The 12247-nt window shown below is 38.6% G+C and overlaps 1 protein-coding gene across 2 annotated transcripts; it reads right to left on the bottom strand.

The window, feature by feature from the left end:
- Positions 1-434: 434 nt before the first annotated feature.
- bfsp2 (beaded filament structural protein 2, phakinin) lies at positions 435-10277 on the bottom strand. Of its 2 annotated transcripts, none has more exons than XM_066689528.1 (8): positions 9658-10277; positions 7975-8057; positions 7601-7757; positions 6502-6663; positions 5930-6058; positions 3811-4046; positions 918-1000; positions 435-707 (listed from the first exon to the last, which is right to left on the bottom strand). In XM_066689528.1, exons 1-8 carry the CDS (start codon positions 10114-10116, stop codon positions 667-669), a joined length of 1350 nt encoding a protein of 449 aa, XP_066545625.1. In that variant the 5' UTR covers positions 10117-10277; the 3' UTR covers positions 435-666. The 2 variants fall into 2 exon arrangements, with proteins under 2 accessions (XP_066545625.1, XP_066545633.1); XM_066689536.1 differs by having other exon boundaries at positions 5930-6055.
- Between the last annotated feature and the right edge of the window lie 1970 nt (positions 10278-12247).

The following is a 12247-nucleotide window of genomic DNA, read 5'->3' as shown; positions in this document are numbered from 1 at the left end:
TGACATTGATATCTGATATTTCTGATACCCAATAATTAAGCACTATTAAAAAACACACACATTATTCCAAGAGATGCCTTACTGGGGCTTTTCTATCATTAACATTATACACTTGTCATGGTATATAGAAGAATGTTGTTACCTCTTTTATTGCTTCCCACCATTTATGTACAAAAATACCCATATACATTTCCAAAAAACAGCAAGTCAATGTTCATGTCCATTTATGATTTGAATGTGATTTTAATCACAATGTTTCCTTTCCCAAACCCATAGGAGTCTAGGAGATTTTTATCCTGGTTAGGATGCAGAACAAACAATCCTGTATAATTAGCTTACCTGAAAGTAGGCTACTATATACATTTAAACTATATTTGTTTAAATGAATACATCATGCATTCACAAAACAGACCAGTGAATACCATTTGTAATCTTGAAGACTAGATTTTATTCAGGTTTCACTAATGACCACATTGTCCAAATGTTACCAGATGCATCCACACTTAGATCTTGAAAATCAGTCTTATTATCTTGTTAAATGAAAAAGCTTGTTTTTTTTTATTCAATTTTAAAACACAGCCTTATTCACACACTTAATGACCCACTCGCCAAAAATATGTATTCCTATAAATTCCTTGTAACAGATTCATAGCTGATCACGTCTTCTCATTTCTCTGTCTGCATGTGATTTGGTGAGTCAGATCTTGCTGGAAAAAAGAAAACAAAACAATTGTTATATATTTTGGCTTTTCAACCACCGATTAGGAATAGTCACCTTCAAGTGCCTGAGAAGCCACACTGTGCTTTAAATTTAAAATTAATTTGCCATTGTTATGTTTGGGGAATCAGAAAGTTACCCATATGACATTCGCAGGCAGATTGTAAACAAATGAGAGGAGGATTAAAAGTTAACTGACTTGCTGAAGGCTCTGCATGCTGAGGGTCCGAAGAATGACTGGAAAGGCCGGGTCCACTGTCTCCACTCCCACCCCCAGATGACCTGCAACAGAAGATGCTCAACAACATCAAAGAAGGACATATATGAGCAAAAGCAGGAATTATGTTGGCTTGAGATTCACTGGGTAAGGACAGACTAGACTGAATGAAGGAAAACTAATAGTATGTCATTCCTTGACAATTTATCTGACTTTGTAGGTGTGGTGCTGCTGGAGAAAGGTACAATGAAATCAAATTTTCAATTCTGCTATGGAAAAGATTTAGTATTCATGTCTTACACATCACATTGGACATGTAACAACACATTGAATTAAAGGAAACAAGAATTCAGGCTAGTGCGAGTGAACAGTCATGTCCTTGTCATTAATTATAAGGGATTCACAGCTACAGGGAGAAACATTACCATGAGACAAGGACATTTCATGTTTATTTCAGCACTGTTGCATTGTCTGTCATATATCTCATCATATTTTTACTTTAGTAGAGAATTCTTTGTGTGAAAATGCACAGATGTTTCCGCTGCTATGTAAATTGTACTTGGTGTTTGAATAAAACAATTTTTTTAATCTTCATTTTTATATTTATTCATCAGTGATGTTCCAGCTCACAGTACTAAAAAATAATTATAAATAATTTATAAATATATGATATTGTTTAGTTATCAGAGACACTTGGTCAATGTGTTTATGCTTGATTTGATGATTGTGTGAAAACCATGGTTAACCTGAGGACATATCTTCATTAGAAATTGTATTCTACTATGAATAAATATATATGAATCAAACTGAGGTTAATTGAGATTTTGTAAGAGTTCGAGAGCTCTGCTTTGTTCCTTTACATACATTGATTTGCATGTGATTACACTCCACTACAGAGGAGAGATATCATAATTCTTAGTTCATGTTATAATGAAAAAGATAAATATTATAGAGTATTATTGAAAATGTTATAATTGGTGATTTTCTTAATTTATTTGATTTTAATTTATTGGCAAGCCACCTTTAAAGAAGCAATAGTTATCACTGTGTTACCACTAGAGGGTGCTTTCTTCAGTAGATTTTGTTCACAAAAAAGTTAAATGTCTACAAAAATAAGTGTACTGAAAAACAGTTAATCTTCCTACATTTTTCAAACATTTTACATTTATAAATTAAAACAAAATAAATTGTCTACACCCTTGCTGTATATTTACTATAGATCTTACATGACAACACATATTTGTCTTTGACACTAATTGGAGTACTGAATATAAAATCTAGGCATTTGGGTGTTGATAAGTCTTTTAATTAATAGCAAAATATATATCTCTATCTATCTACACTCACCTAAAGGATTATTAGGAACACCATACTAATACTGTGTTTGACCCCCTTTCGCCTTCAGAACTGCCTTAATTCTACGTGGCATTGATTCAACAAGGTGCTGAAAGCATTCTTTAGAAATGTTGGCCCATATTGATAGGATAGCATCTTGCAGTTGATGGAGATTTGTGGGATGCACATCCAGGGCACGAAGCTCCCGTTCCACCACATCCCAAAGATGCTCTATTGGGTTGAGATCTGGTGACTGTGGGGGCCAGTTTAGTACAGTGAACTCATTGTCATGTTCAAGAAACCAATTTGAAATGATTCCACCTTTGTGACATGGTGCATTATCCTGCTGGAAGTAGCCATCAGAGGATGGGTACATGGTGGTCATAAAGGGATGGACATGGTCAGAAACAATGCTCAGGTAGGCCGTGGCATTTAAACGATGCCCAGTTGGCACTAAGGGGCCTAAAGTGTGCCAAGAAAACATCCCCCACACCATTACACCACCACCACCAGCCTGCACAGTGGTAACAAGGCATGATGGATCCATGTTCTCATTCTGTTTACGCCAAATTCTGACTCTACCATCTGAATGTCTCAACAGAAATCGAGACTCATCAGACCAGGGAACATTTTTCCAGTCTTCAACTGTCCAATTTTCGTGAGCTTGTGCAAATTGTAGCCTCTTTTTCCTATTTGTAGTGGAGATGAGTGGTACCCGGTGGGGTCTTCTGCTGTTGTAGCCCATCCGCCTCAAGGTTGTACGTGTTGTGGCTTCACAAATGCTTTGCTGCATACCTCGGTTGTAACGAGTGGTTATTTCAGTCAAAGTTGCTCTTCTATCAGCTTGAATCAGTCGGCCCATTCTCCTCTGACCTCTAGCATCAACAAGGCATTTTCGCCCACAGGACTGCCGCTTACTGGAAGTTTTTCCCTTTTCACACCATTCTTTGTAAACCCTAGAAATGGTTGTGCATGAAAATCCCAGTAACTGAGCAGATTGTGAAATACTCAGACCGGCCCGTCTGGCACCAACAACCATGCCACGCTCAAAATTGCTTAAATCACCTTTCTTTCCCATTCAGACATTCAGTTTGGAGTTCAGGAGATTGTCTTGACCAGGACCACACCCCTAAATGCATTGAAGCAACTGCCATGTGATTGGTTGGTTAGATAATTGCATTAATGAGAAATTGAACAGGTGTTCCTAATAATCCTTTAGGTGAGTGTATATCTATTAAATTGGTACAAAACATCTCTTTGACTGAACCGTATAATTAAAATGGATGTTTAACCACATGGCGTAAAAAAGACAGATGAGGGAGTACCTTAAACATTGCAACACTTTTGCATTTGTTAATATTACTATTCAATCTAACAATTTTCATATACATTAGGATGATTTTTTTAATTTCAGGAAACAATCAGTTCAGCCTGTTCAATATCAACAAGGATGGCATGTAATGTTTCAGCTGGATTAGCAGAAACGAAAAAAAAACAACTGGTGGTTGAACCAGATGTAAACAGGAGACATCTTACTCACTGAATTGGGTGATACCTGCTCTCCTCCCCATCCAGAATGCCGTGGTATGTGCCAATCTCTAGTTCCAGTCTCATTTTGTTAATTACCAAGGTGTCATAGTCCTTCTTCTGCTGCTCGATTTCTCCTCGAATGTCTCCCATTTCTGCCTCTAGCTTTGAGATCACGGAGCCAAGGTTCTGCAGCTCTATGTCGTGCCAGTGCTTAGCATCATATAAAGAATTCTCCAAACCTCTTTTCTGTGAATAAAGAAGTGTGGGGTTTCTTAAAAAGGGTTTCTGTTCCCTTTAGAATTAGAAATATGACATGTTAACATCTCAGTCAGTGATGTTTAAAAGCATATCAATGTGTGGCATTTGAAGTATTGAACCACTAGTACATTCAACCCTCTTTTGGTTGAATTACAGAATAGTCATTGCCAGAGAAGCCATTTCTCAAATGCTCCAAGGAATCATCTTCAGCAATATTCTTCTAACGTTAATTCCTAGCATTTGAGAAGTGTCTTGATTGAACAACTTTCATGCTCATTTAACTCTCCTCTCCTTCTGTATGAACAATTTTCAGAAGTAAAATATACAACATTGTTCCCGATTGAATGATTATATGTTTGTCATGTATTTTAGGTGTAATATCACTGTTCCAGAAAACATGTACATTTCTTGTTGGAAACCATTTGTTGGTTTAGAGTTCATGCAACCTTCATATAGTGCCTTTCATCTGTCAACATTAAATCGAATCTGCCTGTTGAATAGTGCCTAGGACATCTGTTGCCCTGCTAATAGACAAGTAAAAACCTGTTATCAATGGCAGCTTTATTTAGTCAGATGCCTCCTACTTCTACTCATAAATATTACAGCTGTCAAGCACAGGTTTGTAATTTGTAGTTAGTGAATGAGTCAAGGTTTTAATTTAATCCTGCTATAGGTATTTCAGTAGGTCTTTCCTTTATTATTTATGTTATTATCTTTTCAGTCTTCTGATATAGGGCATGTCACTGTTATTATTTTACTAGATTTAACATTTGTTACACTGCATAGAAAACCTTGTTGGCTTACCTAACCAGATTCTGTCCTGATATAAATCAAACCAAAGAAATAGACTCCAGTATGTATAGATGAATGAAAAGTGCAGAGTACCACAGGGATCTGTTCTTGGCCCTATACTGTTTTCACATGCTCCCATTAGGTGATATTATCCACTGACACAATATTAATTTGCAAATCTTCACAGACAGAGACACAATCTGTAAAGCGCTCTGTGGATACCTAAAACAAATATACTACACCATATATAATATACTAAATAAACATCGATTTATTGATTATTGCAACAGAATTTTCTAACCCCTCAATTGAGCAAGTTTCACAGTTATACTAGAATGCGGATCTTTGACATGAAAAGGAATATATAATAAGCATTATACAAATCCAATTGGTACTGCATCTATAAAAACACACATTATTAGCACTGCTCTAACTTTAGCAATAAAATAGTATCTAGAACAGTCCTGTGTTGTATACACTAAACAAAATCCAATTAATATTCTTCCTTTTTTAGTTGTAGTCCAGTAAGATATGACCCCATATTTGAATTCTAAATATTTTATAGAAATAAAAGTCATCAATTAAGCACTGAAAAGACATTTTAAAAATCAACGTCTTCGTTTATGAATTTCAGAAGCACACAATTTTTTACTTAAAAGGAGATCAGAAAATAATCAGATAATCAAATTGGAGGATGAAAATTAATCTGCTTCCTGGAAGCCATTTGGTCAATAATATATAAATAAAGATTAAAAATTAACAAATTAACTGATAAAACCCCCACAAACTTGTATGATAGCATCTAGGAGCATTCCAAACCGAAAACAGTAGACTTGTTCTTCACACGGAGTTGTAGGGGTTGCTGATATTGTAATAGAGACCCCTGCTGGTCAGAAAGGCCTATGGCATGTGTGCTCTCATGAATAAAGCCACTGTTTGGGAATCCACTTACAGTGAATTATTCTGTGTCTGATAGAGACTGATTTTAAAACCCCAGCCAAGCAGGTAGAGGAAATCCTCAGATCATATTGTCAAATGACAAGAAAAACACAGGTAAGGAGGTAAAGGATATGGCGTACCAGGGCTCTCATAGACTCGGTTTCTGCTTGCAGGCTCTGTATCTTACACCCCATCTCACTGCACTCTATCTTCAGCGTCTCCATTTCCTCCTCGTCTCGGCTCAGCTTGGCATTCATACTGTCAGACTGCTGGTAAAACACAGTGAACCATTGTCAGACAGTTAGTGGCACCACGTCTGAAGCCAATCAATGAAATTACAACACAGCATAGACCAACATGGATCAGGTCCAACAATTGCCATAATCAAATGTTTGATCTAGTTATCACTCAGGCACCTGACAATCAAATTGTAAACATACCACCTTTAAATAAATCTCTCTCAGACCATTACCTGATTACTCTGAACTTATATCTCCTAACTCAATAAATAAAAAGCACAAGCTTGTGTTGATTTTGACAACTCTGATTGATTGATTGAACATCTCCATGGGATTGGTGAGCAGTAAGATATGGAATTACAGGAAACTGCAGATAGAAACCACACCTACATCAACTAAATCAAATCCAGTTAATCCAATTAATATGCTACAGTTAATTAAGTTAAGGCAGTTAATCTCTCACAACACTTTACCTTAAATTCCAAATAGGCATCAGTTTCTGCCCGATTCCTTTCGATAGCCTTCTCCCAGTGTGATCGAATGTACTCCAGTATGTGATCCAGGCTCGTTTCAATAGGTGCATATGGTTCATCCAACTGGCTCCCAGCAAGTTGATTATAAAGCACTTTCACATCCTGCAAGGAAATACAGCACTTAAAATTTTGCAAAACCTGATAAGTCATGGGATCGATCGTACTAGTTCTGAAAGATCTGAACTTAAATTTAAATGATTTAGTCATGATCGTGCTATTACATATGAAAAAAAACCCGCTGAATTTATTTTGGAAACAATAAAATACAAGGTAGGAAGATTTTGAACATCAAAAACAAACCGAGAATCGGATAACAAAGACAATTAAAATGCAACTAGAATTACTTTTTTTAATAGCTATCAGAATATGGTGACAATTTTAACATTTATTGGTGGATGAAAATCCTAACTGCTTTTGCTGGCAAGAAGTGAGCAGTATCAAATATCATTTGATAAATCTATGCATTAATTTCATTTATTGAGGCAACAATAAAAACCTTAATATGTCTTAATGTACCCTGCATATGGGGCCACTTGGCAACCCTCATTTTACAGGTTATATATGAAAACTATCAATCACTTGATGTGAAAAACATCCTCAGAAATAAATGTGTACTTACCTTCATGTGTTGGGTTCCGACAAACAGTTCAGAGATGCCCACGAGAAAAAGGGAAAGGAAAAGAGAAAATAAAAAAAGGAAATTAAAAATGCAAATAGTACATTAAATTAATATTCAGATAACATCGACAGCATCCGGACGTACAGTCTGCAGTGGCACAGTGGAGAGGGTGACTGCAGTAGAGGGAATGCATTGCCAAGCAGTGACAAACACAGCCTACTGGTACAGTGGGCAAATTCCCACCAGCCTTCACTGTTGCTTTAAGTCAATGGCTTTTACAGCACAAGGCACTGTTGGTCTAATTATTTTTTACAAGAGATATGTAGTATTTTTTTATTGTAGTTCATTTTTTTGTGAAATATTTCATAAAAGTGCAGAGCTCATATTCAATAGCATTCCACATGATTCCACTAAACTCACGTCTTCGTGGTTCCTTGCCAATTCATTGAGCTCCTCTCTCATGGTCTCTATCTGACTTTCCAGGTCCGTCTTTGTCAAATTAGCATCATCAATCACTTTGTACAAGGAGTCAATTTCATCTTCCACTGCTCTGCGGAATGGCTGCTCATTCTCGTATCTACACAAACACAAACCAGGAAACATTACAGCCCTAGTAAATCAGTTTGGGCAACTGGAGGCACTTATCCCTGTGATAAGAGTCATCGATGCCTCTTCTGAGTGTTTCATATTAATACAATAGAAATGTCACACTTTGTAGGGGGTTCTAGTGTTTCGTTGTATATAATAAAATGCATGGCTACTGGCAAGACAGCTGGGTGCAGACCAGATCTCACCTGTCTTTGAAATCCTCCGCACTTGCCTGGAAGTTCTCTGTCTGGAGCATCAGTCGGGCATTGTCCAAGATGGCATCGCTTACCTGTGAAGAGAGCGGAAAAGCCAAAGGTCTTGAAGTTAAAGAGTTGCAATACAGCCTAGAGTCTAATAATCCATTCTGCATGGTTTTGTGCTGCTGGGATTCCTGGGTTTCTCCTATATGTAATATATGATTTAACAGTGAATGGGTCGTATTTCAAGCTGCCATAACAACAAATACATCTTGTTAACTTAACTTTTATGCCAGGGGGTGCACTTCAAAATATAATCTCAATAACTTTATTTCAGAAGTTCAGAACAACCCCAATTGTGAACTGGTGTGAGTGATTAAATGGAAGTGAGTGGAAGTGAGTGAACTGAATCGAATCAAGTCTACTCCTGAGGATGTATTATCTATACCGATGCTGAATCAACTGAACTCTTGCACTTCTTTGGTTGAAATCCATGAATGGGAGTTTGATTGAAGTACAACAATATCATAAACAGTTGTACTTTGTAATGGTAGGGTGCATACATTTTGATGTACTTGAACTTAGTTGAATTTCAGTTACATTCCCAGATGTCACAATATAGGGAATACTCTGCACGATTCTGAAAATCTCATCTTACATTTGAAATTATTAACATGTGTTAGTCTGATGCTTCAAAATCATGATGGTATGTTCACCTTAAATGAAAGTAAACTATTAACCGATGTGTAATGAATAGAGATGATGGCGTTTGATAACTACAATTGTGAGAGGCATGCTACTTACACTTAAATAGGTTAGTAGGATAACAGGAAAGTGAAATGTTAGATTTTATTTTCAGTATGAATTTGGGGGGGGGGGGGGGGTTGGGGGGAGGTGGACTTAGATTCTCTTAAGCTTGCCATTTACCACTATAAAATGCTTAAAAAAATAATAATGTTTAATGTTAGTTTTATTGACCAGCATATAACTGTATAACTCTGTATATAGTAAAATAAAGCATAACTAAGCCACTGGTGAATACTTTACCACTACAAAAACTTCTATATAAATGCAAGTCCTCCTCCAATTGTCTTGTCTTTCTCAATTCAAGTTCAATTTGATAAGATTAGATGAGCTGATTCTCCAGATTGTTTCTCTCCTTCTGATGAATCCTGGCAGTTAATATAGCCAATGCACTAATACATATTTTCAACATAATATCAAAATAAGATTTATATTTAAACATAGAAGTAATATATAAACATAGCATAATAACTTCAAATATAACTCACAGAAAGCTAATTATAAACCTCTATCCTCTAGTAATTATCTAAATAGAAGTGAAATCATACATTTCTCTCAGAAGCATTTTCACTTCGACTAAAACTGAGAAAAAGTATAGAGCCCACAAGATGCCATAGTTGAAATATAAAAATATAGATTATATATATATATATATATATATATATATATATATATATATATATATATATATGCAAACCTTGCTAATTCATGCACTTAAAAAAGTTATAATAATAGGACAAACTAGTAAACTGTGTGCACATTTTTAGTAGGCTTGTGCATGCATTATATGCATTACATTGCTTGATTCTTTCTCAACCAAGTTTTCCACAGAAGCAAAAGAGATGGACACAGTGATCACACACAGACACACATGCCTCCGTGGCTCACCAGCCGGTAAATCTCCTCCCACTCCTGCCTCAGCGAGCCCCAGTTGCCAGTGCTGGAGGCTTTCCTGTCCAGGTAGAGTCTGATCTGCATCTCCAGCTCATGGTTCACCTGCTCCAGCGCTCGGACTTTCTCCATGTACTCCAACAGGCAGCCGTTGAGGCTTTCAAAGCTGGGGCTGCGGCTCCTCTCCACGCCCTGAGGCAGCAGCACCGGCGTGGTGCTGCGCAGCCCCTGCAGGAACACGCTGCTGATCCCCAGGGCTCGACGGGACACACGAGTGCCTAGATTGCTTACCCCCCCGGGGGGCACCATCCCCACGTACACCCCTGGAATCCTGGACATAGGGGACATGCCACTTGGGCCCACATTCACCCTGCGGCTGGCACCCGCAGGGCGCTCTACCTGAGGGACCTGGGCTTGCTGGCCCAAGAAAGAAGAGCGACGTCTTGGCAGAGGCATTCCGAGATCAGAGCGAGTCCAGAGCCAGTGCACCTGTGGGCATCTCCACTGTGAGGGCAGCGCTGCTCTTGTCCGCGATCTGCAAAGGCCAGCAGGTTTGGTTCAATGTGTCGCTTTATTATTGCCTGTCATTCCAGAACAGGAGGATTTGTGAGCCAGCAGTTGTCACATACCTCCAGCCGTACGGTATTGTTGAGGAAAGCCTATTTTGTCTGCCTCAGCACTGTGCCTCAGTCAGGAAAGGTCGATTGATTAGCTCTTCAGCACTCCACCCCTTTCTATCCATCACATGAAGTGACAATGCTATCTGCAAACAAAGAGGTGCTCTGACTGTGTGGAAACTGAGTCATCATCAAATTGGAGATTGGACTATTCCACAGCTTCTCCATGTTTTGATTTATTTAGTTTGTTTTTCGTTTTCTATTTCCAAATCATAAAAACAAACAAAAAACTCATGATGGGGAAACAAACACACTGCATAAACAGGTCAATGTTCATGTTCAGGTACAAATTGTATGAAAACCTGATAGATACAGTGAGGGAAAAATGTATTTGATCCCCTGCTGATATTGTGCGTTTGCCCACTTACAAAGAAATGATCAGTCTATAATTTTAATGGTAGGTGTATTTTAACAGTGAGAGACAGAATAACAACAAAAAAATCCAGAAAAACGCATTTCAAAAAAGTTATAAATTGATTTGCATGTTAATGAGGGAAATAAGTATTTGATCCCCTATCAATCAGCAAGATTTCTGGCTCCCAGGTGTCTTTTATACAGGTAATGAGCTGAGATTAGGAGCAGTCTCTTAAAGGGAGTGCTCCTAATCTCAGCTCGTTACCTGTATAAAAGACGCCTGTCCACAGAAGCAATCAATCAATCAGATTCAAAACTCTCCACCATGGCCAAGACCAAAGAGCTGTCCAAGGATGTCAGGCACAAGACTGTAGACCTACAGAAGGCTGGAATGGGCTACAAGACCATCACCAAGCAGCTTGGTGAGAAGGTGACAACAGCTGGTGCGATTATTCGCAAATGGAAGAAACACAAAATAACTGTCAGTCTCCCTCGGTCTGGGGCTCCATGCAAGATCTCACCTTGTGGAGTTTCAATGATCATGAGAACGGTGAGGAATCAGTCCAGAACTACATGGGAGGATCTTGTTAATGATCTCAAGGCAGCTGGGACCATAGTCACCAAGAAAACAATTGGTAACACACTACGCCATGAAGGACTGAAATCCTGCAGCGCCCGCAAGGTCCCCCTGCTCAAGAAAGCACATGTACAGGCCTGTCTGAAGTTTGCCAATGAACATCTGAATGATTCAGAGGAGAACTGGGTGAAAGTGTTGTGGTCAGATGAGACCAAAATCAAGCTCTTTGGCATCGACTCAACTCGCCGTGTTTGGAGGACAAGGAATGACCCCAAGAACACCATCCCCACCGTCAAACATGGAGGTGGAAACATTATGCTTTGGGGGTGTTTTTCTGCTAAGGGGACAGGACAACTGCACCGCATCAAAGGGACGATGGACGGGGCCATGTACCGTCAAATCTTGGGTGAGAACCTCCTTCCCTCAGCCAGGGCATTGAAAATGGGTCGTGGATGGGTATTCCAGCATGACAATGACCCAAAACACACAGCCAAGGCAACAAAGGAGTGGCTCAAGAAGAAGCACATTAAGGTCCTGGAGTGGCCTAGCCAGTCTCCAGACCTTAATCCCATAGAAAATCTGTGGAGGGAGCTGAAGGTTCGAGTTGCCAAACGTCAGCCTCGAAACCTTAATGACTTGGAGAGGATCTGCAAAGAGGAGTGGGACAAAATCCCTCCTGAGATGTGTGCAAACCTGGTGGCCAACTACAAGAAACGTCTGACCTGTGTGATTGCCAACAAGGGTTTTGCCACCAAGTACTAAGTCGAAGGGGTCAAATACTTATTTCCCTCATTAACATGCAAATCAATTGATAACTTTTTTGAAATTTGTTTTTCTGGATTTTTTTGTTGTTATTCTGTCTCTCACTGTTAAAATACACCTACCATTAAAATTATAGACTGATCATTTCTTTGTCAGTGGGCAAACGTACAAAATCAGCAGGGGATCAAATACTTTTTTCCCTCACTGTAAGGTGTTA

The sequence above is a fragment of the Amia ocellicauda genome, chromosome 2 (genome assembly GCF_036373705.1).
Source record: "Amia ocellicauda isolate fAmiCal2 chromosome 2, fAmiCal2.hap1, whole genome shotgun sequence".
In the NCBI taxonomy this organism is placed as follows: Eukaryota; Metazoa; Chordata; class Actinopteri; order Amiiformes; family Amiidae; genus Amia; species Amia ocellicauda.
The sequence above is the reverse complement of the archived record's forward strand: the minus strand, read 5'-3'. Positions and strand labels throughout refer to the sequence as shown.

Coding starts and splice junctions, on each gene's coding strand:
- bfsp2 (XM_066689528.1), bottom strand. CDS start 10,116: ATGCCTCTGCCAAGACGTCGCTCTTCTTTCTTGGGCCAGCAAGCCCAG. Junction 6,664..7,600: donor TGGCAAGGAACCACGAAGAC/GTGAGTTTAGTG, acceptor ATTTCCTTGCAG/GATGTGAAAGTGCTTTATAA. Junction 1,001..3,810: donor AGCAGGTATCACCCAATTCA/GTGAGTAAGATG, acceptor CTTCTGTTGCAG/GTCATCTGGGGGTGGGAGTG.